General features: G+C 52.5%; 1 protein-coding gene across 1 annotated transcript in view; it reads right to left on the bottom strand.

Moving 5' to 3' along the window:
- Nucleotides 1-23,211, bottom strand: part of LOC116760809 (protein-arginine deiminase type-3-like) — a 29,075-nt gene extending 5,864 nt beyond the window's left edge. Inside the window, 14 exon segments of the mRNA XM_032646244.1 lie at nucleotides 410-512; nucleotides 608-752; nucleotides 2,499-2,650; nucleotides 4,388-4,432; nucleotides 4,434-4,496; nucleotides 6,384-6,495; nucleotides 6,599-6,797; nucleotides 6,845-6,970; nucleotides 8,719-8,844; nucleotides 10,123-10,240; nucleotides 11,208-11,269; nucleotides 13,455-13,521; nucleotides 16,147-16,327; nucleotides 23,120-23,211. Of these exon segments, the coding sequence (XP_032502135.1) occupies nucleotides 410-512; nucleotides 608-752; nucleotides 2,499-2,650; nucleotides 4,388-4,432; nucleotides 4,434-4,496; nucleotides 6,384-6,495; nucleotides 6,599-6,797; nucleotides 6,845-6,970; nucleotides 8,719-8,844; nucleotides 10,123-10,240; nucleotides 11,208-11,269; nucleotides 13,455-13,521; nucleotides 16,147-16,327; nucleotides 23,120-23,211 (1,591 nt within the window).
- Nucleotides 23,212-26,414: the final 3,203 nt, after the last annotated feature.

Raw genomic sequence — 26,414 nt, 5'->3', positions numbered from 1 at the left:
CATGAGCCCAGGCTCCAAGCCCCCAAAAGATGCTCCATTGATCCATCAGATTTTGCTCACAAAACACAAATTATTAAGATTTTCAAGACAGTGAAGGGCAGAGCGTCAAATCCCAAGTGCTGGACCCTTCTGAGCAGAGGGCCCTGTATGACTGCCCTGGTCACGTGCCCACAAAGCTGGCCACGTCTCCACTCTGTCCACACCCACCACAAGCCCTTCATCCATCATGGAGCTCCCTGCCAGCTCTGCCCCAGCCATGGAGAGTGGTGTCTCGTGGAGCAAGGGATCTCACACCTGGGAGGACAGCCCTGTTTTAAAATGTGCCCTTCCTCCCTCAAGCCACGACGTGTCTTAATTTAGGTGACAGGGGTGGGAGATCTGTGATGAGGGATACAGCACTGGTACCCACCAATAACCCCTTGGAACAGGAGGGCCGTGCCGTGGCCCTGCTTCTGCTTTTCCTGGAAGAGCTTGAAGCAGGCGCTAGGGCTGGCCAGGAGCGTCCGGAAGCCCTGTGTGGAGAGAGCAGATTCCATTGAGCTCGCCGGCCTCGGCATGGCTCCTTGGAGCTCATCCCCTAACCCAGAGCTATCTCCCGAGTCCTTACCTTCCCATGGGGGGCAGGGACAAAGCTCAGAAACTCATCCACACGGCCCGTGGCCAACCAGTCCACAAAAAGCTCCACAGTGAGCTGCACCTTCTGTGCGTGAAGGAAGTCCCGAACCACCTGGGTGACCCTGCGGCCTCTTGACCTGGGGCCCAAGGGGTTAAAAAACAAAAGTTAACTAAAATTATACATATATGCAGAAATGGAATGACAAGAGTTCAAGATTTCTGCAACATCTGCCCCAAAATGCATTGCTTTTGTAATCAGGGAAGACAATAAATATATATTTAAATTGCACTCGGGGCTTCCCTGGAGGTCCAGTGGTTTAGAATCCACCTCCCAATGCAAGGGACACGGGTCCGATCCCTGGTGGGGTAACTAAGATCCCACATGTCGTGGGGCAACTAAGCCTGCACGCTGAGACTCCTGAGCATGCGAGCCACAGCTAGAGAGAAGCCCGTGCCCAGCAACGAAGATCCCGCGTGCCACAACGAAGACCCAAGGCAGCCAAAAATAAAAAATAAATAGGCATGGACTTATATATACTACCAAACGTAAAACAGATAGCTCGTGGGAAGCAGCCGCATAGCACAGGGAGATCAGCCGGGTGCTTTGTGACCACCTAGAGGGGTGGGATAATGAGGGTGGGAGGGAGAGGCAAGAGGGAGGAGATATGGGGATATATGTATACGTATAACTGATTCACTTTGTTTTAAGCAGAAACTAACACACCATTGTAAAGCAATTATACTCCAATAAAGATGTTAAAATAAATAAATAAATATTTTTAAAATATATATATATAATAAATTACACTCCAGGTGAGTTCTCGATGAGGCAGACACAGGACAGGTCAATCACACCAGGTCAGTGACCCACCCAGGTCTCACCATCCAGGCAAATCCTCAGAAACACCCTCAGGCCCCATCCTCACATTCTCCAAGAGACTGATTTCACCCCCATATTCAATCACCGGCTGGGCAGTGCTTTGTAGAGTTTAACGTACATCTCTCTTGCTGCAGCCTCGCCTTCCTGCATGTCAGTGAGGGGAGAGGGTGATCTTTTCTCATAGCCCCGGCATATTACGTTCATGAATTTAAACCCCATTCTTCTCTTGCCTTCTGAAAAAGTATCTAATGGCATGGCCCCAACTTCCTCTTTCTGTGAGATCATGTGTTTGAGGGCAGGTAGTCCCCTTCAAAGCTTCTTGTTTCACCTGTTGTTTGATCACAAGTCTGTTCTAACTGCTTTGCTGAATTTGGTTGGCTCAGTTTTGGTCTATTCCGTAGCAAATAACCATTATCATATAATTCCTTTTCTTTTTCATCAATATCCCTGTGTCACATATTGAACAAGACATCATCAGTTACACTCTCTCTTTGTGTCACTGCTGTCTCAATTTTCATGTCCTATACCTCCCTTTTGCTCTCAGGACAAGGTCTGATATTAGTCATTTACATCATAGTGTGAACAAGCATTGATTTAAATGTAATTTCTCCTGGGACTGCTGAGACTTAAAACTTTTTCATCTATAACTATTAATTGATGTCAACATCTATTTATTTTCTGAATCAGAAGACCTAAGTCTAGTCATAACTTTGCAGGCTATGTGACCCTTCCCAGGTCACTCACCTTCTCTGGGCCCACTTATGAAATGAAAGCGTTGGACTGAAGGATCTCTTACATCTCTGCTTGCTCCAGTCTTCTCAGACTCCCCAAGGTAAGTGTGGACAGTGTCTGGAGAACCGTCTTCTGCTCCCACCCCCCCACATCCAGGTCTACAATTTCATCACTGATTTTTTCTGGTTCTCTTCCAGGAGTAGAATGGCCCCTCCCCCAGCCACGATCACCACCCCACCCTCAGTCTCCACCCCAGGAACACCTCTTTCACCCAGGCAGGTTGCCACCAAAGAGGATCCTCCCCAGGGGGTATTCTTTCCCATTGGCCACCACTGGGGGACTGACCTCCAGGTTCCCAAAGGAATCCAGGCCACTCACAGAGTTGTCTCGTGGTTCCCAAGTCACGTAGCCGAAATCTGGACCCTGGTAGGGGAAGTTGAGTCAGGCTGGGAGTGGGGAGGCTCACCAGGAAGAGCTTGAGCCTACCTGTTGGGCTTTGAGCTCCTTAGAGTGGGAGTGACCACCCATTCTTCAGATGGAAATACTGAGTCAAAGATGGGGATCTGACCTAGCGGTATTTTATTCACGTCTGCCAAGGCTGGGACACACACAGCCCACTGACTGGCCCCGCTGCCATATTAGAGAACGTTATTCCCCATGGTGATGGGAAAACAGCAGAGAGGGCCCTGGCTGCTCCAACACTCCCCATTAGACACTGAGCCTGAGGCCATGGCCTCCCCCTTTACCCTCTGCACGGCCTTCCTGCCAAGTCCAATCCAAGGCAGGTATCTGGCTGCTCTAGAGTGGCCTACTTTGGGGACAAATAGGCTGTTCTCAGTTTTTCAACTGAGACTCAGTTTTTCAACTCTGGAAAAGGGGAGAACTTCCCAGGGCCATCTCTTAGAAGGAATTTAGACAATATCGAGGGCCAGGGGAGAGCTCCTCCCACCTTTGTGATCCAATAAGGTGCTGGAGAAGTCTTCCGTTCTCTTTGGCACGAGGGAATCTCCCCTCTTTTCTCAGGAGAGGTAGATTAAGACACTTTTTTTTTTAATTTTATTGAAGTTTAGTTGATTTACAATGTTGTGTTAATTTCTGCTGTACAACAGAATGACTCAATGATACATATATCTCTTCTTTTTCATATTCTTTTCCATTATGGTTTATCACAGGATATTAAATATAGTTTCCTATGCTAGACAGTAGCACCTTGTTGTTTATCCATCCTGTATGTAACAGTTTGCATTGGCTAAGCCCAAACTCCCAGTCCTTCCCTCCCCCACTCCCCCTCCTCTTTGGCAACCACCAGTCTGTTCTCTATGTCTGTGCATCTGTTTCTGTTTCATAGATAAGTTCATTTGAAGACACCCTCTTTATTACCAATAATCATATGAGCAAACTATGTTGTATGTTTTCTTCATGTAGGCATGGAGAAGCCTCACAAACACCTGTGAGGCCAGGGCTAACATATTTTTACTGATGAGGAAATTGAGGCTCAGAGAGGGGAAATTATTTATGCACGGTCACACAGCATGTGAGTGACAGAGCCAGGCTGTCTGGCTCCAAAGCCTGTGTTCTTAACAGCTGCACCGTCCTGCCTCCCTTTCCCTTCTCGGGCTGCCAGATTTAGTAAAAAAAGAAAAGATACAGGATGCCGGGCTTCTAGTAAAAAAAGAAAAGATACAGGATGCCGGGCTTCCCTGGTGGCACAGTGGTTGAGAGTCCGCCTGCAGATGCAGGGTACATGGGTTTGTGCCCCGGTCCGGGAAGATCCCGCATGCTGCAGAGCGGCTGGGCCCGTGAGCCATGGCTGCTGAGCCTGCGCGTCTGGAGCCGGTGCTCCGCAACGGGAGAGGCCACAACAGTGAGAGGCCCGTGTACCGCAAAAAAAATAAATAAATAAAATAAAGATACAGGATGCCCAGTTCAATTTGAATATCAGGTAAACAAATATTTTTAGTATAAGTATATCCCATGCAATGTATGAGATATACTTATACTAAAAGTTACTCACTGTGTAGCTGAAATTCAGCTTTAACTGGGCATCTCCTATTTTATCTGGCAACTCTACTCCTGTCCCTAAAGAACATAGTTCCCAGTCTGGCCCTTGGGGTAATGTCTCTCAGCCCTCAGGCCTAGGCTGTGGCCTTGACCACTCACCAGGATTCTTTTGTAAGGGAAGTCCTGCAGTTCTCCATTCCCCGGGGGAGTCAAAGACTACTGGGAAGGTCTTGTGCGGTGCCTGAACATAGCCCAGCTCCATCCCATCCTGCAAACATGAGGTCGCCAGCTGTGGATGCTCAGCAGCTTCCCCTGCTTGCCTGGCACTCAGCACCTTGGCGAAGACTGTTCATGGGAGTTCTGTGCCGCAGGCCTGCTTTGCCCTTGCGGGGGAGGGGCCGTGATGTCTGCTAGCTGGGGGAGGGGCTGGAGGCTCAGAGAGGGGGTCCCCTTGCCTAGGGTCACACAGTAAGACAGGTCAGGAATGAACGAGAACATGGCCTTGGGGTTGTCCCTGTGCTGTGTCAGGGCAGAGTGGATACAGAGACGGGTTTGGGTGGCCTGCAATGGACAAACAGGCTGCTGGGTACCAGCCAGCACATCTGGCCTCTGCACGTGGTCATGAGGGATTGACGGCTGGACAGGGCTGAGGGGACCTAAGGAGTACAGATCTGCCTCCTTTTCTTTTTGTTTTGCCACGCTGCATGTGGCATGCGGGATCTTAGTTCCCCGACAAGGGATCTAACCCATGCCCCCTGCAGTGGAAGCTCGGAGTCCTAACCACTGGACCTCCAGGGAAGCCCCAGGCCTCCTTTTCAAACACGTAAACACACCCAGGTCAATTCTGAGCCCTCTGGCTCCGGAGGCAAAGATGACCCATCACTGATGAACTATGTATCCAACAAGAAGCTCACGATTATGGGCCCGGCCCTGCCTTAAGCTCTTTACAAATATTAACTCCATCAGTCCTCATGACATGCCTGTGTGGAGGTGCCATGATTACCCCATATCACCGGTGAGGAAAGTGAGGAACAGAGAGACCTAGTTATTTGTCCAAGGGCACACAGCTGGCCAGCAGCATAGCCAGGATCCAAACCCAGCCTGTCCGGCTCCAGAGTCCTGCTCTGAACCACCTCATCGGACGAACCTCCAGTTGAAATGAAAGCTTCTTAGCTGGGCATTCAAGGCCTCCTACCTCAACTCTTGCCCTTCAAAGAAACTGGGCCCTGGCCAAAGAGAATAGATGACATCTTTTCTCATGCCTCCCACCTCTGGTCCTTTGCACATACCAGTCTTCTGCCAGGACCACCGTCCATTGAGTCTCAGCACAGCCCTTACCAGATCTGTGGCCCTAGGCATTTACTCCCCTGAGAGCTCCTTCTTTATTGACAGGGCATTGTCAGGAAGATGAAGTGATGCTACACACGGCCAGCAATGAGTGCTCGATAAACGACACAAATCATCATCCACTCGCCAAATCTGGTCCAGCTCAGATGCCCCCTCCAGGCAATCTTCGCTGATCCCCCAGACAGAGGTGATGCCACACGCCTCCAAACCCTGCTGGCACTTTGCCAGTACCCCTGCTACATCTTAGATTGCTGGGCGGGGATTTCTGTCACAGTCATTCTCTACATCGGGGCTTCTAGCCTCGGCACTCTTGACACTTGGGACCAGATAATTTTTGTCGTGGAGGCCGTCCTGTGCATTGCAGGATGTCTAGCAGCACCCTCGGTCTCTACGCACTGGAAGCCAATAGCACCACCTCTCTCAGTGTAACGACCAAATGTCTCCGGATGCCGCCAAATGTCCCCTGGGGGGACGAAATCACCTTCCATGGAGAACCACTGGTCCAGGTTGTTGAGGGCAAGGAGCGTGTGCCCTGCACCTCTGCCATCCCCTTCAGGTTCAGCCCAGTGCCTATGCCAGATCCTATGGGTGTATGGATGTCAAATTCAATGTCAGTGTTCTTGAGCCTCCAGAAGGTTCTGGAGAGAAGGGGAGAGCTCTAGGTCTAGAGTTAGAAAGAGCAGTGCCCTGGGGAGGACGAGAACAGCCCCGTTCCTCCTGGATATTCCCAGCAGCACCCGCGTTGGGATAGGCCAGCCTCTCCCTCCAGGCCAGTGTCGGGTGAGGTGCTGCCCAGCGGCCGTGGTACCTGGATCCAGCGGTCGTTGCGGTTCTCGGCCTGTGGGCAGATGGTCAGCTTGCAGCCGGCTCTCCTGGCCAGCTCCGCCACTGCATCTGCAAAACACGTGTTGTTCCTCACACTGCAGACGAGCCCAGGGAGAGTGGCTCAGGACAGAGCCGGGCCTGGGGGTGGAGAGAGGGGCCACCAGGGTCAGAAGGACACCCAGCACCCCCCGGACTCACCGGCACACGTACACCTCCAGGGGCGGCAGGGTGCTGGGCGTCATAATCCAGGGAACCACACAGAACACCACGGTGTCAGTGAAGATGGGGGATTCGGAGAAATCCTGCAGGGGAAGACCAGAGGGAAAAGAAACTGGCCTCAGGGTCCAGAGCCTGGATGGTTCAAGGACCACCGTGGACTTGAGCAAGCCGCTTGCTCCTTACTTTCTAGAGGGGCACCAGCGGGGTGGTCGGGATCTTTCACGCCAGCGTCAGGGAAGGAGAGGCCCTCTACGAAGAAGCACTCCTCATCCCCGTGGAAGCGGGGCACCTGGTACGACGCCTTGTTCTGGCCCAGCACGTGCCTGTAAGCCTCTCATGAGCCCTCGGGACCTGGGAGGGGACAGAAGGGGTGGCCGTGGCTCCTGAGCGGGCCTGGGGAGCAGGAAGGGCTGTGTAGCCTTACCAACAAAATGTAAGCCAGACAACAGCTCATGCCTCTTACCTCCCACTGGCAAAGGAGAGAAAGATGCCTAATACCTGGCATGGGCAGGCCTGGGTGGGGGCAAGGGAGGGCATTCCTTTCTAAAATCAGTGCCCAGATCTTTCCGAGGGCAATTTGGTGGCATCTAAGAAGGTAATGTTGGGACTTCCCTGGTGGTGCGGTGGTTAAGGATCCGCCTGCCAATGCAGGGGACACGGGTTCGAGCCCGGGTCCAGGAAGATCCCACATACCGCGGAGCAACGAAGCCCGTCCACCACAACTACTGAGGCTGCGCTCTAGAGCCCACGAGCCACAGCTACTGAGCCCACGTGCCACAACTACTGAAGCCCGCGTGCCTAGAGCCCCTGCTCCACAACAAGAGAAGCCACCGCAATGAGAAGCCCGCACACTGCAATGAAGAGTAGCCCCCGCTCACCACAACTATAGAAAGCCCGCGCGCAGCAACGAAGACCCAACACAGCCAAAAGTAAATAAATAAATAAATTTATTTAAAAAAAAAAAAAAAGAAGGTAATGTTTACCCCTAACCAGCAATTCCATGGCTAGGTATCTTTCCTAAAAAATACATGTACAAGGGTGTTCACTGGTTAATTATTCATTCATTGAATAAATATTTACTGAGCACCTACTATGCACCTAGGAGGCATAGTTCTGGACTCCGGATATGGCTGTGAGCAAGGTCCCTGCCCGCCAGGAACCTAGATTGTTGTAAAATCAGAACACTGCAAAAACTGTGCCTTCAGGGGACCAGATAATTTACAGCAGCTCCAAGCTTTGGAATACGATGAAGCTGTGGAGGAGACTGAAGCGGAGCTAAATAAACACACAGGGAGATGTGTAGGATGTATAACTCAACGAGAGAAACCATTTGGAAAGCAGAGTATGTACACACACACACGCACGCACCCACACACCATGCACACACACACACCATGCTCATCTAGTGCACATAGAGAAAAGTCGGGAAGAACACACACCAGATTGTTAACAGTGAACACATGTTAAGGGTCAGGTTTTGGGGTAGGGATAGCAAACTCTCATTTTTTATTTTACATACTTCTATATTTTTTAAATGACCATATTATTACTTGTATACATTTGTATTTTTAAAATGTAAAAAATTTTGACGTTATATACTTTTATTTGTGATAATGGAATTGTGGCTATGTAAAGCAATAGTTTGGGTTGTTTTTCTTTGAGTGGAGTGGGGAGATACAGACTGAATTATTATAGAGGCAGACAGCCAGGGTGTCTGGGACTGACTTTAAAATACTTCAGCAAACCGAAAAGGATAGATGAAGTAAGAGAGGCAAAATAGTGATCACTGTTGAATCTGAGTGGGTGGCACATGGGGGTTCATTACACCATTCTCTCTACTTTTGTGGATGTTTGAAAGTTGTGATAATAAAAATTTCTAAACGTGCTTAGAACATATTTTAAAAATTCAGTCATCCGGTAAAACCACCTGAGGCACGGCTGTGTCAGGGATGCCAGCCAACCGGTTCTGGAGCTCTCTCATCTGATTCTTCTTCCTCTGACCCCCAAGGCAGCCCAGGAGCCAAAGCAGAGCCTGCTCTCTCACCCCAGGTGGGGAAACTGAGGCCCCCTTCGGCAGGGCAGGATGGGCATGAACTCACCACAAGCACGGAAGAACTGTGCCCACTTGGCGTCACAGCTGGAGGTGTGGAGGACAAGTGTGTGATCGTCGAAAAGAGCAACGGGGCCTTGGGTCCGCAGGACCATGACAGACATATCTTCCAGGTCTGGGGAGCCAGACACAGGGCGGCAATTCAGGGGGCCTCCGACACCCCAGCTCCTCCGACTCCTCCCCGTGCCCTCCCCAGGGCAGAAGGTGCCGAGACTTGGGTCTCTGAGCCCCAGCTCTGCCCAGCCTGTGGAAGCACTGGGAGCCATCAGGAGCAAACCACAAAGATGGCTGTAAGCATGTGACATGGTGAGCTACTTCCTACCCTCTCGGAGCCTCGGTTTCCTCATCTGCCCAGAAAACCAGGAAGTATAGAGCAGCCAGCCCGGTGCCTGGCACACGACAGGTGTGCAGGAGAAGCATGTGTGGTAAGAAGCCCACCTGGGCAGCACGAAGGTGAAGGCCCCTGTCTCAGTCCCAGAATCGCTCACTGCTGCCCTGGGCCAGCCCCTCCCCGCCCCAAAGCCTCAGCCTTCCTGTCTCCAAAACAATCATGCCAACTTTTAGAGTAGCATGGGCATCTCATGTGTGAAGCCCCTGGCCCACACCAAGGATGCTTCTGCAGCATCCTTCATGGGGCTGTGCATGTGGTTCAGGATGGATTTAAACGTGGGCAGGGCTTCCCTGGCGGCGCAGTGGTTGAGAGTCCGCCTGCTGATGCGGGGGACGCGGGTTCATGCCCCGGTCCGGGAGGATCCCACATGCCGCGGAGCGGCTGGGCCTGGGAGCCATGGCCGCTGAGCCTGTGTGTCCGGAGCCTGTGCTCCACGGAGGGAGAGGCCACAACAGTGAGAGGCCCGCGTATCGCAAAAAAAAAAAAAAACGTGGGGCATCTCTGAAACCCAGACCAGCGATGCCAGGGAGGAGGAAGAGGCCGGATTTCGGGTTGGAATCAGAAGGCTTGGACCTGCCACAGGCTGGCTGAGTGACTTTGGGGATCTCCTGACCTCTGAGCCTCAACGTCCTTGTCTCTAAATTGGGGCGATGTTGCCCTTCTGCTTCGATGGTTAAATGAGAATTTGGGTAAAGAGTCTGGCACATGACGGGTGCTCAAATAATGTTAGCATCCTCTACTCCCCTGGAGGGAGAGAAAGGTGAGTCAGCTCCTTTCCAGAGCTCTGCCCCAGCCTGCGAGTGCCCGCTGGCACTGAGGATGGGGAGAGGCAGCTGCCGGCCTGAGACAGGTTTTAAGGAGCATCAAGGTGTATACAGGAGCTGAGACTCTGGCCCTGAGCTCTGCCTTCAGAGCTGCCTGTGGGGGTCAGAATCCCTGCAGGGTAGCTGAGCATTGACCCTGGAAACCCAGGGACACAGGCTGCCCCGGTGCCCCCCTCGCCTTGCAGGCAGCGCACGTGCCGGTCACAGTTGTCCTGGTCATCACAGTTCAGATTGTCCCTGTCACAGTTCACCAGCAGGATGGCTCCATACCCACTAGATCCCCAGACCCACTGCCGCTGCCAGTGGCAAAGCACAGCTGATGACGGGGGCTCAGACCAGACCTGTGCCTCCCTCCTCAGCAACCTCCTGGCCAGCCTCCTAACCCATCCCTTCCTTTTCACCCTGCCCTGTGATGATAGGTCCACTCCTGCTCAAGAAACGGCAATAGCTCCCTACTGCCCACACCATCAAATTCAAATGACACAGCTGTCTCTCATGGCTGCCTGTGTTATGTCTCCAGCCAACATCCTCTTTCCGATAGGCAGCTTCCTGATAAGATCCATTCCTTTCTCCAGGCCTTAGCTTCTGCTGTGCCCTCCACCTGAAATGCCCTCCGTCTTGCATCGCTTTGGAGCCCAGCGCACGGGGACTTCAAGGGAAGTCTTTCTTGCTCACAAAGCCCACCTTGCCCTTCTCCTCTGAACTCCCAACGCATTAAGTGCCACCACAATTCAGCCCAAAGTTCTTTTACAGTTTCAGCCTTGGTAGATTTCCCTTTTCACCTAGATTAGGGGGTCAGCACACTACTGCCCGTGGGCCAAATCTGGCCCACTACCTGTTTTTTTTAAATAAAGTTTTATTGGAACACTGTCACATCCATTTGTTTCTGTACTATCTCTTTCATTCTACAATGGCAGAATCAAGTAATTGCAAGAGAGACAGGATGACTCGCAAAGCCTAAAATATTTACTATCTTGCTCTTACAGAAAAAGTTTGCCAACCCCCAACCTAGATTGAAAATCCAGAAGGACTTTTCCCCAGAAAGGAAGGCCTAGCCCAGGGCTGGGCACCTGTGTGCTTGAAAACTCTTGGTGATGATTTTTCTCCCAGAAGATCCCCAGCCATGCCTGGTTCCTATCTGGCTCCACTGGCCTTGACATCAGCTTGGAGGCAGGGGGATACCTATAATGGTCTCCCTCCTCTTAACCCAGCCTAGAGCAGCTCCAAACTCCATGCCCGTTTCTGGGCCCAGAGATAGCCTACCTTGTCCACAAAGCCCCTATCCCGTCTGCCTTCACAGTTCAGGTCACAATCCAGGGTGATATCTGCAAGGAGAGGGCAGAAGGTAAGTCATGACAGTGTTTCCAGGGGCCCAGCACATTTTAGCCTCGGTCTTGGCCCATCTGGCAAATGAAAGTCATTTCCAAGGAGACACTGCCCAGAGGTGGGAGCATCTGGAGCCTCCCTCCCTGGGCTGGGGAAAGAGGCCTTGGGGAGGAAGCAGGGTCAGAGCAAAGACCCAGGTCAAATGCTGCCCCCTCCAGGAAGCCTTCCCTGAACTCTCCCTCTCCTGCATCTCTACAGCCCTCGCCGTCTGGGGCACACCCTGCACTGCGCCTGGGTTGCCCTGGACATTCTTGGTCTGTATGAAGCTGCCTCGTCTCCTTGAGATGGGGCAGTGAGCCTGGACTTTGGTGTTAGATAGTCATGGATGTGAATCTAGGCTCTGGCACCTACAGGCTATGTGGCTTCTCTGAGCCTCAGCTTTTCCCTAAATCCCAGCCTCCATCCCACTGTCTTAACCTTTCTCCCTAGAAAGTTGGGGAGATTTTACAATACAAATGAAACCTTCAAGGGAGAGAGAGAGAGAGAATTTGAAATGATTTTTAAACATGTGAAAAGGCACCCACCCACCATGCAATAAGTGCATGAAACTCACAAAGCTAATATGGGGCAAAACAAGCCCAACTCCAAAGGACGCGTACAATAAGATTCCATCCAGGGAGAATTCAAAGATAGGCAAAAATAGACTGTATTATTTGGGTGTGCCTATTCAGATGATAAAACCATAAAGGAAAGCAAGGAAATACTTACCACAAGATAGTGGTTACCTCTAAGGGAAGGAGGGAGCTTTGATCAGAGAGAGGCTCGGTGGCAGGGGGCACTTTGGGGTATTGACCACGTTCCCTGTTCTATTTCTTTTTTTTTTTTTTTTTTTTTTTTTTTTTTTGCGGTACGCGGGCCTCTCACTGCTGTGGCCTCTCCCGTTGAGGAGCACAGGCTCCAGACGCACAGGCTCAGCGGCCATGGCTCATGGGCCCAGCCACTCCGTGGCATATGGGATCTTCCCAGACCGGGACACGAACATCGGCAGGCAGACTCTCAACCACTGCGCCACCAGGGAAGCCCTCCCTGTTCTATTTCTTAACCTGGGTAATGGTTGCTCAGGTGTTTGCTTTGTAACTATTCCTTAATGTGTGTGTATTCACACCCATACTCTCACACACACATACATACATACGTACTTTGCTCTATGCATATTTTCCAAAGAACAAGGGTGGGTGTGTGTTCAGGGAGAGGAGGTGGGGAGGTCCCCAACATCAGTCCTAACTAAAGGGAGGCAAATTAAAGCAACAATGAGACAGCGACCTCTCAGACTGGCCAAAAACAGAAACGGTTGATAATGTACAGCGTTGGCAAGGCACTCCCATACTCCCTGCTGTTGGCAGGTGTATAACGTGGTACGGTCTTTTCAAAGAGCCATTTGGCAATATCTATCACAATTTAAATGTACCTTCCCTGTAACTCAGCAGTTGTGCTCCTAAAAACGCCTCCTGCAGACAAAGCATTTTCAACTTTCTTGCTAACTTTCTTGTTCTCCAAGTGCTTGTACCAACGCAAACCCCACCCCCGGTAGAAGGAGTTTCCAGTTGCACATCCTTCGCAGATAAGTATCTTCTAAGGTAAGTATCCTTTCATTTGAGCTCTGATCATTGGGGCTTTTCTCATCTGTGGTTTGCTGGGGTTTTTTCTTTTTTGTTGTTATTGTTGTTGCTGTTTTGTCTGTTTCTATCGTTTGGTTTTTCTTTCTTATTGATCGGCATTCTCCATTACCCATAAGCACTGAGTCAGCTATATGCATTGCAAAGCTCTTCTCCATAGTCTGGCTTTGTACTTGTCCTCCACTGTACAGAAGTTTTCGATTTTAATACAGTCTAATTTATCAGTCTTGCCCCTGAAGTCCTGTGCTTTTGTTTTGCCTTGTTAAAGAAAACTTCTGACTGCTTTGATGTTGAAAAGATATTCTCTTCTAAAAGCTTTAAAATTCTGACTTTCACCTTGAGATTTTTAACCCATCTGGAATTTATTTTTGAGTATGGTATGAAGTTGGGCTCCAAGTTCATTGAGTTCATTCAATGGGTCTGGGTTCTGGTCCTCTATTTGTTCCGTTGGTCTGTATTTAACCCTGCACCAATTTCACACTGCCATTGGCTGAGGCCCCGGACTTACCCACACAGGTGAGGTAGAGCAGCGCATAGGCCAGAGGCTCTTGGCCGGAATGGTAGGAAATCTGAACCTGTAGAGAGATGGGCCCCAAGGTCAAGTTGGCTGAAGCCAAGAGCCCTGCCCCAAAACACAGGTCTTGAGGGATCTGGCAAGGAGGGGAGGAGTTCCCAGGAAACTCTGTACACTAAAGTTGAGTTTACTAACCCAGCTCTTCCTTTAGCCTTCTCTGTGCCATTTATTTTTCCATGCCTCAGTTGGCCTATCTGTAAAATGGGAACAATTTGTGAGGGATTCCTTGGACACGTGTGTCCCGGTGCTGCCAAGGACTACTGTGTGCTTTTGGCAAGCCCCTGCTCCAAAGAACAGGAGCTGGGGCTCCTGTTTTTGATCTCAGTTTCGCCATTCCTAAAATGAGGAGTTTGGACTGGGCAGGCTTTAGGGACACTCTCTTAACTCTGGGATTCAGACAGGCCTAGACTTGAGCCCAGCACCTCTGGGTTCTGTGACCTTGGCCGAGGCCCTTCACCTTTCTGAGCTACCTCAGTTTCCTCATCTGCCAAATGGGCTTTATATAGGTCCCTACCTCAGAGGATTGTAGTGCGGATTTGAAATGATCCATGTAAAAGTCTAACCTTATAGGAAATACCCAAGAAATACCAGCTATTGTTATTAGAGGGCAGGGGCTCTGATGTAAGAGTCAGTGCAGAGTTCTGGAGTCAGATGTCCTGGGCTCAGATTCTGGATCCACCATGTGAGAATATCCTGGGAAAAGTTGCTGTCCTGTCTGGGCCTCAATTTGCTCAGCTGTAGAATGGGGATAATAATAGTTCCGTAGGACTGATTATAGGCTATGAGGATTAAAAAAGGAAAGCACGTGACATTCGTGACGCGGTGCTCACAGCACACGCCCAGCAACTGTCAGAGGTGAGGCTGAGGATGGTGGTGACGATAAAGCAATCCCAGGCTGATGTATCAAACCCCTCTGACCCACCGCCCTCCACTTGGACCTTCCCTTTTTGGCTCTGATGTTCTCAACTCGGCCAGAAGGTTCAGGATTTTATAGAGACTCCTCAGCCCTCTGTCCTGGGAGCCCCTAAATCCTGCAGTTACTGACCCCTATGTGTCAAGCCCCGCAATGATGCTCACCTCAGGCATAAACTTACCTGGATCCCGGGCAAAGGGGGGGAGGGGAAGTAGGGGACACTCTGATGACCCTCTTCAGTCCCTGCGGTCCTCGGTGTCAGGGAGCTCAGATTGGGGAGGTATCCACACAGCCTCTGACTCAGTGCAGGGCAACCAGGAGCGGCCCCTCACAGGATGGCTGGTCCTCCTGCCCTGCCCCGGGGGCCTCTGTCCCGACTCTCACCAACTCCGCTACTTACTAATCATGTGACTTCAGGTAAGCCACGCCCCTTCTTGGTCTGTTTCCTTGTCTGTAAAATGGGTTCATTCTGCCCCACCTGCCTCACGGAACTCCCTGGATAGGATAATTCAGACACATGGATGGTAAAGATGTGGGGGTGATGAAGGGAGCCTGTATCCAGGTGTCGAGCGGCTCTGACACCTGAATTCTAGCCTTCCCACTGATTGGCTATGTGGCTCCAGGACAGTTACTCTGAACCTTGGTGGCCCCACCTGTGAAATGGGGATCAGACCCTGCCTCTCAGGGCTGCTGTCGGGGCCGGTCACGGCTGCCCCAGGCTGGGCGCGTGGTCAGTGCTCCTTAAAGGGCCAGTTTCCCAAAGTATCGCCCCTGACATGGAGTGGGGACCTGCCACCCACACGACAAGGCCTGGTTCCCATCACCCCTTTAGGGGGCGTCCCCTGTGCCCTGTGTCGAGGGACACCCGACTTCTCCCACTTTTTTTTTTTTTTTTTTTTTTTTGTGGTACGCAGGCCTCTCACTGCTGCGGCCTCTCCCGTTGCGGAGCACAGGCTCCGGACGCGCAGGCCCAGCGGCCATGGGTCACGGGCCCAGCCGCTCCGCGGCATGTGGGATCCTCCCGGACCGGGGCACGAACCCGCGTCCTCTGCATCGGCAGGCGGACTCTCAACCACTGCGCCACCAGGGAAGCCCTCTCCCACTTTTTAAATCCGCCCCCTGCCATGGGGCCAGAACACTGCCTCCAGCTGGGTCTTGTTAAACTCAAACTTAATGGGCAGAGAGAGGAGAGGAAGGGGAGGCATCCGGCCTCTGAGAAGTGAATGGGGGTCAGGAAGGGAGTGGGTTAGGGGAAGGTGAGGCCCCTGGGGAAAGGGGTCTCCCCAGGCAGCGGCTTCCCTCCCCCATCTCTGCTTTCTCTCCCTCATTCAGAGTATCAGAGACCACGAGTCAACCCTCAGCCTACAGATGGGGAAACTGAGGCCCGACACAGAAGAACTAGGACAACTCCTCCCTTCACAAGGGGTCCTGGGAAGCAAGAGAAGGAGCAAAGGCTGGCTCCTGTTCAACACTAGGAGGAAGGTGCTATGATTATCCCCATTTTACAGTTGGGGAAACTGAGGCCCAGAGCAGTGATGTGACTCACCAGCAGACTCACAGTTTGTGTTTGTAAGTTGCAGAGCTGGCTGGCTCCAGGGCCAGGCACTTACCCACTCTGCTACCCTGCACTCTGGATAAAGAGAGGGCCCTGGGCCCTTGTGGAGTGAGATCACTGCCTCCCCATCACTCCCTCAGACCAAGGGACCTGCTTACGTGACTGTCGTTGAGGTCGTTGCTGGCAGAGTTCATGACCACGATGGTCTGCAACCCCACATCAAAGCACCACCGCCCGGTGTCTGCATGTTCCCAGTCCCTCTCCACTCTGGGAGAGATGGAGATGTCCACGCTGGGGGTTCCGTAGACCTCAAACATCTCTGTTCCCTCAGGTACTGACCTGGGAAGAACAGGGAGCCACGGGAAGTGCTAGAGGGCAGCTCTTGTTCAGATGCTTGAGCTCTGGCTCAAACTCTTTCTTCCAGGAAGCCTTCCCTGACTACCCCAGGCCTCTCAGATTCTCACAGCAAGCTCCTGGAAGTCAAGCCTGGACCTCACACACAGATAAACATTCTCACATTCTAAGGTTCTGTGTTCATTAACGTTTCCCTTGTGAGTTCTCCAGGCATTAATTGTAGGGTTAAAAATTCCATGCTGTTCTGTGGCCCTGGGACCTCATTTCCCCCACTCCAGCTAGTCTGGGAGTCCTGTTTGAAATCAGTCTGTTCATCCTCTGATTGTCTGCGGGGTGCCTACTGTGCATGCTGGCACTGCTGGGCTGAGGAAGATACACCTACTGCCCCCGAGCCTTGAGTCTGGCTAGGGAGCTGCGGACAGCACTGCCCAGGGCAACCAGATGGGATTCAGGGTGATGGGGTCAGGGGTCAGTGAGATCCCATGTAGGGAGAGACCACTGTGGGCCAGAGGAACCGGAAGGCTTCCTGGAGGAAGCAGCACACACATCCAGCTGGGAGATAACAGTAGCTGACTTTGGTTGAGCCCTTGCTAGGTGCCAGCCCTATTTGACTTTCTTTATGTGCCTTATGTCATGTAATCCACTCAAAAACCCCAGGAGGTAGCGACTATTATTGTCTCCCGTTTTACAGGTGGGAAACTGAGGTTAAAGTAAACTATCCAAGGTCATGGAGCTAGTTAGTGGCAGGACTGGGGTCCTTCTGGCTCCTGAGTCCACATTCTTACCCAAGAGTAATAACAGCAGTAATCATAACCCCCAGGGCTCCCACCCCCTGAACATTTACCATGGCAGGCTTGGCTGAGACTTTCCGAATATCAGCTCATCCAGTCCTCAGCACGGCCCCAGGAGGAGGGGATCATTACTCCCACTTAACATGGGGAAACTGAGACTCAGGAGGGGCAAGAGGCTTCCCCAAGCTTGCAGAGCTGGCCACAACCACTACCCAGGCCCTTTCCCTTCCCTGTCTCCATGGGGAAGAAAGCAGACCTCCTGCAAAGCACCCTCGTCACTCCTCTTCCAGCATGAGTCTGACACTTCTCGACACGCCTTTCCTTTAAAAAAAGAGAAATACGTGAAGCCTAAGTGTACTCCACCAGGCGGGTCCCACTCCAGGGCTTGGCCCTGCTGGGTATCCTCACCAGGTGGGAGGGGCTGACACACCTGTGTCTCCTTCCAAGCAGGGCTGCCAGATTTAATAAAATACGGAACACCCAGTCGGACTTGAATTTCAGATAAACAACAAAAAATTGTTTTAGTATAAGTATGTCCCATGAAATATCTGGGATATACTTACACTAAAAAAGTATTCATTTTTCATCTGGATTTCAAATTTAACTAGGCATCCTGGATTTTATCTGGCAACCCTACTCCCGAAGCTGTCATTTCCAGGGCTCTGTCCTATTGTGCCCTGGGTGTGTGAGAATCTAGATAGAGAGACATGGGGACACAGAGACAGTGACAAAGGGACATGAAAAGATATGGAGAGACAGAGACTCATGGAGACAGACCCGGGTATGAAGGGCCCCCAGCCTCCTCCCCCCAAACACAAGCTAGAGCGGATCGCCTTGGGTGGTCCTCCTGGTACGAAGCCCACCCAGTTCCCAGGCCCCAACCTCTGGTTTGGGGTATCTCAGCCCAGCTCCCCTGCACCTCCCTGGCCCGGGGCTTGTATGAGGCACCAGGGGACCCCTGATGAAGATAGAAGTGCCCCTGCCCAGGAGGGGGCCAAAGAAGCTGAGAGCTTGGTAGTGCCAGGACCAAGATCGAGAGTCAGGGTCTAGCCTGGGCTGGGTTGCCCATCAGCCAGGTGACCTTGAACAAATCACCTAGCCTCCCCGGGCCCTGTTACCTCACCTGTAAAGTGGGATAATGACACCTACTGGGCCATCCTCACAGGCAATTGTGAGGCTCAAGCACGATAATAGATGGGCAAGTCTTTTGGAAAACCACTGGCCCAGGACTGGGGAAGGGGTTACTAGGGTAAATTAGGGCACAGGAAATGGGTGGATGGGAGCAGCTTGAGAGGGTGTACTGGGGTGTCTGGGGAAGGCTTCCCGGAGGAAGGCAGGTAAACCGAGGACAAGGAAGAGACACATCTAAGGGGAAGGGGTTTCCACTGCAGAGCCTTAGGAGGTCAAGTGCAAACTCAGGCTGCAACGAGCTCATTTTCATTTCACCCCTATGTAATGGGAAGCCAGCGATGGTTCCTGATTAGGAGAGGCAACACAGTGGAACCATGATGAGGTGGCTAAGCCTGTGGACTCTGGGGGCAGGAAGCCTGGGTTCAAATCCCAGCCCCACCACTCACTAGCTGTGTGACCTTGAGGAAGTGACTTGGCCTCCCTGTGCCTCAGTGTCTACATCTATAAAGTGGGGTGATGAGAAGACGAAAGGAGTGTGAGTAAACACTGGGGATGAGTAAAATTTGGAGGCACCTGAACCCATGCCCTCATTTCACTGCTGGGGAAACTGAGGCCCAGAAGAGGAGAGACTAGAAGACAGGGCCCTAGACTCCCAGTCTCGTACTCATGCTCCATCCTGCAGCCGTGTGTTAGGAAGATCAAAGGGGAGGCTTCTAGGCGGAGAGCCTGCGTCAGGTACAGGAGGATCTGGATTTCCCATTTCCTGGAGGACAGGGAAAGTGGCCAGAGGCTCATGAGGATGAAGTTCTTCCTCCAGCCAGGCCACCCCGAGTGCGGCATGCTGTTCTAGACAGTGTCCCCAGCCCAATCCTGGGGGCACTTCTGGCTGGGGACCTCGTCCTCTCCCAACGAGTAGGACAGTCCAAGACCCTCCCCAGCCCTGAGCCCTTCTAGCCAGCCCAAGGGCCCAACTGATCCAGTAGTACAGCCAGCCTAGGAGCTGGTGCACATTGAGAAAACATGATGGGATGACCAACAGTTCTGGTTTGCCAGGGACTGAGGCATTTCCTGGGGTGCAGGACATTCCATGCTAAAACCTAGAAAGTCTTGGGCAAACTGGGACAGCTGGTCACCCTCACAGTGGTCAACTTCAGATCTAGCTCTTGAAAATGCAGATTCCAGAACCATAAGTTCTGCAGTCAGAGCTCCGGGACCTGCATTTTATTTTATTTTATTTTTTTAATTTAATTTTTTTTTTTTGCGGTACATGGGCCTCTCACTGTTGTGGCCTCTCCCGTTGCGGAGCACAGGTTCTGGACGCGCAGGCTCAGCGGCCATGGCTCACGGGCCCAGCCGCTCTGCAGCATGTGGGATCCTCCCGGACCGGGGCACGAACCCGTGTCCCCTGCATCAGCAAGCAGACTCTCAACCACTGTGCCGCCAGGGAAGCCCATGGAACCTGCATTTTAAACCACACTGATGCCCAGTGACGTCTGAGGACCATGGCTAAGGATGGACTGTCTCAGAAACAGTGCACCCTAGTCCCCCGGGAGTGTGGGAGTGACTCAATGGGAGCTCACGCCCTCCTGGGAATCAAGACAGGTCAGGTCTTCCTTTAGAGTCGTGCCACCCCTTCAATGGTGAGGATGATGGTGGCGACAAGGGTGATGAAGACGGCTCTCCTAGTCATAGGACGTCAGTACTATTTCCCCCACTTTACAGATAAGAAAACTGAGGCCCAGAGATGACAGGTGACTTGCTCAAAGTCACACAGCTGGTGAGTGACAGAGTTAGGACTCACAGCCAGTTCTGTCCCCACTCCCTTGCAAACTGAAACCCACTCTCTCCCTTCAAGGGCTCAGGGCCTCCACCTCTGGGAAAACAAAATCAGACATTTCAGAGCCATGAAATTGACAGCAAAGGTCTTTGTGGCTGAAAACAGGAAAGTTGACAAGCTGACCACCAAGGTCCCCAGCAAATTGGCCCATAGGAGCCGAGGAGACCAAGGTCCCAACAGCTCAGGCTCTGGGTACCAGCTGCCCCTCCCTCTTCAGTGAGGCTCCCAGATCCCCGACTGCACTGGCCTCACCAACAGAACACAGTTCAGGAAGTCACTGCCCCTCCTTAATTCTACGTCTTCCTGCCCCTGGAAAATGGCAGTCACACAAACACTTTTTACAAAGTTCAAGTAGTTAAGAGAGTTAAAGATGCGTCCACCTCCCAGAGCCCAGCTCTTTGCACAGGCAGGTTGGAGCTTTACAGCAAACAAAATCTGGTAGAGACAGGAGGGGAGGTGCTTTGTCAAATCAGGGAGGAGGCTCAGAGGCCTCCATGAGCAGAGCTTGAAATCCACTCTTCTACACCAACCTCCTCAGAGTACCTATGGGGAAACTGAGGCCCAGGAAGGAGCAGAAAGTTACTCAAGATGACATAGCAAAGGGTGAAAGAGTTAGGGCCAAAACTCAGGGTTCCTGGCCCCCAGTGCCCCAAGCCTTTTCTTTCTATTAGACCACCTCTGCTGAGCAAGGGGTGAGCTGTTTGCCCTTCCAGCTAGGGCAGCGGTTCTCAACCCTGGCTGCACATCCGATGCGTGGCTCAGCACACCTGTGTATTACCCCTCCTTACCCTCCTCCCTAAGAATCCCTATTCAGGGGCTTCCCTGGTGGCGCAGTGGTTGAGAGTCTGCCTGCCGATGCAGGGGACATGGGTTCATGCCCAGGTCCGGGAAGATCCCACATGCCGCGGAGCGGCTGGGCCCCGTGAGCCATGGCCGCTGAGCCTGCGCGTCCGGAGCCTGTAGTCCACAACGGGAGAGGCCCCAATAGTGAGAGGCCCGTGTACCGCAAAAAAAAAAAAAAAAAAAAAAGAATCCGTATTCAGGAAAGCAAAACCCCCCACCAAGTCTGGGCCATCTCCAACTCAGTGGAAGGAAGACAGGGTTTAATCCACTAGTGATCAGAGAGCCCCAATGGTCTTGCTCATCCTGCAAGGCTCTGGTTGGTGCCCTTTCTCCAGGAAGCCTGCCCTGACTGCTCAGCCTGTGTTAATTTCTCTTTACTCATTTCCTCCTTCTCCCAGTACAGCTCAGAGTTTGTTCCCCAGCCGTCTTGTGGATGGCAGGTGTGGGGACGCTTGAGGCTGTCTAGAGACCCAGGAAGGATACTTAAAATGATGATGATGGTGGTTCTAATGGTAGCAGTTACCATAATCGAATGTTCACATGACAGCCATCGCCTATGTGCGCTACATGCACAATCTCATTCAATCGACCCAATAGCCCTTTGAAGTGAAGGCCAAAGTGCTCGGGCTGCATCCTGGCTCTGCCTCTCCTCACTGGCTGTGTGACATGGGGCAAGTGACTTAGCCTCTCTGTGCCTCAGTTTCCTCATCTCTGCAATGGGGATGAAGACAGTACCCATCTCACAGAATGGCTGTGAGCATCAGTTAACATATGTTAAGCCTTTAGGGCAGTGACTGGTATGGAGCAGCCTCTAAGTATCATTGCTGATATTATGATGACCTTCATTCTATAGACGAAGAAAGAGCGACTTGAGAGATTAAGTGACTTTCCCAAGGTCAGACAGCTGCTAGATCACAGAGCCAGGACTGAGCCACCACGCCCAGTGCCCTTTCTCTTGTTGGCCCACAGTCTGAGCACCAAGGATTCCTAAAGCACTGTATCTCCGAGCCGGAAGGGACTTTAGAATTAGTCCAGTCCCGTTCCCCTTGCAAGACAGGAATCCTTTCCACAGCACCCCTGCAAGGCGGTCCAGCCTCTGCTAGAACTGCAGGACAGGGTTCTCAGAGAGCAGGGACCACGCCTGCTTGCTCACCATTGTGTCCCCATGCCTGGCACGCAATAGACCCCCCCCAGATACTTGATGCATGTGTGAAAGAACAAACTAGGAGCTCTCCCCCATCCCCAAAGTGGTCTGGTCATTGGAGGCCCGAGGGTCCCCCGTGTGAGGGTGCCAGAGGCTCCACCCCCCACCCTGTGACTGTCCCACCCACAGCTCCTTTGCAAACCCCAAAGTGGCCCATCTATCCACAACACCCCAGGATACTGCTGCCTTTGCCTCTCATGGCCCAAATCCTTCCTCCATCCTCTAGGAAGGTCTGCAGGGAAGGAACCAGCCCCCGGGCTTCCTGGGGCAGGTCAAACTAGAGACACATCTGCCCCATGGGCGTGAGGAAGCCAGGGCATGAGGCAGCCGTGGGCACACAGCCCTGGAGGAGGTGGTGGTGCCAGCCGGCACAGGTACACCTGTCCCTCATCACCCCTCTGTGGCTGCCCCCTGCTTCAGGATCAGCTGAATCCCCTTCCCACTCCTCACTGCCCACCCACCCTCAGCTGGACTTTAGCTCCTCCTACTAGCTTGGAGGCCTTGCTCCAGACTTGGTTCCCTCCCGTGACCAGCTCCTCACCCCCTGTCATCTAATGCCCTGGGACCAACCCCATCTCTGCTTCTAAGTTCACTCCAATTTTTAAAGTCTTAGTCTGAGACACTGGTTCTCAACAGGGTGTGATTTTTCCCTCCAGGGCACACTTGGCAACGTTCGGAGATGTTTTTGGTTGTCATAAGTCGGGGTGTGCTACCAGCATCTAGTGAGTAGAAGCCTCTCTACCCCCATTCAGTCTCCCACACTTAACACCCCCTAGCAGGGGTTCTTTAAGAAGCCTGGCTGAGAAAGACGAGGACCCAAGCTTCCACAATTGGCAGCTATGCCAAGGCCAAGGCTCAGGAGAGGGCAGCCAAGTCAGGCCTGAGCCTTGAGGAAGCCCCACACAGCTCGCAGGGAGAGCCCAAGAGGTCAGCACCAGGGGCCTGCAAACCCCCAGGCTTCTGGCTCTTACCCATAAATGTCCACGAGGGTCTCCACGCCAGCCACACACACAGCACCGGTGGGATGCTCCAGGGACACTCGCAGGATCCTCTGCAGAGACATGCTAGCCTTGGGCTGGGCTTGGGCCACAAAACCCCTGGCATGTGGTTTAAAAGCCTTTGTTATACAGCGGAAACTAACACACCATTGTAAAGCAATTATACTCCAATAAAAATGTTTAAAAATAAATAAATAAATAAAAGCCCTTGGCCTTTCCCTTCCAGCCCAAGATGCTAATTCATTGGCTCCAGTCCTGGAAGCCCAGCCCCTTCCCAGAGCCAAGAGCTCAGGATTGGCTGGAAGGAACCCAATATTTGCATATGAACCTGTTGCTCCCACCCAGGCACAGACAGGGTTAATTTCTCACTTTAAGGGGAGCAAGTAAGTACCTCGCCAAGGCACCAGGACCCTGGGGGGCGTGCAGAGATGCAGGGTATGGATCAGGGGACCTTCCTTGCTTTCCACACTCAGCCTCTTCACCCCTTTTTCTGCATTTTCAGAGATCATTGCTTTAGTGGGGAGTTTCTCTATCCTGATTTTGGAACTGATGAAAACGCAGATTCCCAGGCCCAGCCTCCAATTTGATAAGCAGCCTGGTGTCTGGAGTCTTTTTTTTTTTTTTTTTTTACAAGCACCCCTATAGCATTTTGAGGCACTTTGAGGAACGCCAACTTTTTTCTTAAGAGCATGGATTTTGCAGGCAGGACTGGATTTCAGCCCTGCCTCAATTACACCCTGACTGGGTGACCAGGGGCAAGTCACTTAATTGCCCTGTGCCTCACTTTTGGCATCTGAAAAATGGTTGTTATGGGGGTTAAAGGGGAAAACGTGGGTAGAGCTCTAGTGTGGAGCTCGGTACTCTTTTATTATGGTTGCTTTTGTTATTGTTATTATTGTTAGATGCCTAAAGCCTCTGGAAGGAGTTAGTGATAAGGGTGAAAACCCTCTCTGGCCAGGAGCAGCTTAGAATGTCAGAGTAGGAAGGCTCACTCGTTAGGTGGGGAAACTGAGCCCAGAGGGGCATTCGGCCACCTGAAACAGAAAGAGCGAGGGCTCTGGGGAGAGGAGTCTCAGGTTTGGACCCAGGGGCCACCAGGCACTGGCTGTGTGGCCTTGGGGGTTATGTCCCCTCCCTTGCAGCCTTGGTGTCCGCATCCGTAGAAAATGTGGCTACTCACCAGCCCTGGCAGAGATAATGGTGGGACACGCCCCGTCCAGCAAGGCTCAGAAGGTGCTGAATAGAGGTTTCCTCCCTCCTCCCCGGTGATGCTGACAATCTGAGGCAGGGTGAGGACCAATATCTGCTCCCCCAGAGTCCCCGGCTAGTACATTCACACCAATTCAAGGATCTCAGCAAGACTCTAAGACTGGCATCCCTATATCCCAGGTTCCGGTAACGATGTTCTTAAGGAGAGCTGCTGGGCTGCTGGATCCAGGGACAGCTTCACTTTTTTGGCTGTAAAACGGCTCGGGGGCTGACTCAGCTCTGGGTAAGAGTCAGAGTTCAGGAGGAAGCCTCAGGCAGGCTCCATAGCCTGTTTGTGGGCACAGCTGGGGAACAGATACAGAAGCAGGGGCATTCCTCTGGGCACTGGCCCACTGTGATGGCGGCAGGATAGCCTCCAGCTCAGAGCCCTGGATCTCCCTTTGGAAGTAGACTCATGCTTTCACTTCTCCCCAGTTACCACATGCCAGCTTTTAGAAGGAGATTGGTGGTTCATTCAGACTAAAGTATCCATGACTGATGGGCAGCAACTTTTTGCCTCTTAGTCCACAACAAATCTAAAATAAAGTGAATGAGTGAGTGAGTGAGTGCCAGGGGAGCCATCTGAAGCAGCACCAGGTGTGTAGGATGAGAGGGGTGATAATTTCGGGTCCCTGAAATCAGACCACTGAGGCTGGGTAGCTTAGTAGCTTTAGAGGCAGGAATTCAAGGGAATTATATTGGCCTGTGGCCCTGGGCACCAGTCCTGCTGGGGACTCTCCCACTCTGCCAATAGGGCCCAGCCTGCCTGCCCTGTGAGAGATGGAGGAGATAGACCAGGGAAGGGAGAGGAATGAAGAGATAGAACCCACCCTCTCCCGATAGCCATCTCAGCAGGGCAGGCAGCCTCACGGCAATGGGCGTGTGCCAGCCATCCTGCTGCGTCCGCCTGCCTGCCTGGCACTGGCCCTGGGGGCTCTCCCAGCTGGGTAGGAGCTCCCCATGGCCAGTGGAAGTTGAGCCAGGGAGCTGGTAGCATTGTGGGTGGAACTGAGAGCACCTCTCCCCTCCGCTTCCCTCCCCTCCCCCCCACGGCCCAACGAACAGAAGCTAAGGAGGCAGCCACTTGAAGAAATGCATGTTGACATTTTTATTAATCAGAAAGGAGGTGACCAGTCACCTGGAACATTCTCGGAGGGAACATCAGCAACCCCCCCCCCAAACAGCCCAGCAGCAATTCCAGAGCTCCCCACACTCAACGCCACTCCCCTCCCACCCGCAGCGCCTTCCCTGGGGAGCCCCAGCTGCACACCCTTGGCCGCCGAAGAGATCCCTTCTCCTCTTGGCTCAGTCTAAGGGGCATAATGATTATGAGCAGAAAGTGCACAGGCTAGACCAGGGGCTTGCAAACGGGGTTCCCCAGAACCTTCTGGAAGGGGAGGATCCTCGTACACCACCCCCGCCACCTTAAACCAGAGCAGTTCCGTTTTCATCAGTTTCACATGCTGGGTCTCCGTGGTAGCCTCTGATGGCTAAGTGTTCCACAGCTAATAGAGTTTAAGGGCAGATGGCTCAATCTAAATCTCACCGAGAGCCAGGGAGAAAACCCAGAAGGTAGAGGCCCAGAGGCTGTGGGAGAGGAAGGCCGGCTGGTTCCCTCCTGCCCACGCTTGTCTGGGGCAGGGGCCACCTCTCGCCCTGCACCGGCCAAGCCAGCTTGCCTGTGCATGTCCCGGTGACCTCACCTGGGCCCAGGCTATTAAATTCCGTGGCAGCTCTGCCTTGCCTTCTGTGGGAGGGGACACAGGCCTGCCACAGGGCTTTACTCACAGGTGAAACCCAAGCTACATGCAGGGTCTCTGAGTTGCTGAGAGAGACTGGGAGAGCCTTCTCTCCCACTGCCGGCAGAACGAAGGGGAATAATGAAAGACTATTAAAGGAAATTAAACCCCACCCTCAAAGATAACCTAATGACCCCCCACCCGCTTCTAACATCTAGGCCCCCTCTCCTTGCTGCATCTGGAACAGCCAGACCCCATCACATCCAGAGTCCAAAACTTAA

Source organism: Phocoena sinus, chromosome 1, assembly GCF_008692025.1.
Source record: "Phocoena sinus isolate mPhoSin1 chromosome 1, mPhoSin1.pri, whole genome shotgun sequence".
Lineage (NCBI taxonomy): Eukaryota > Metazoa > Chordata > Mammalia > Artiodactyla > Phocoenidae > Phocoena > Phocoena sinus.
Note: the sequence above shows the minus strand (reverse complement) of the source record. Positions and strands in the feature narration are given on the sequence as shown.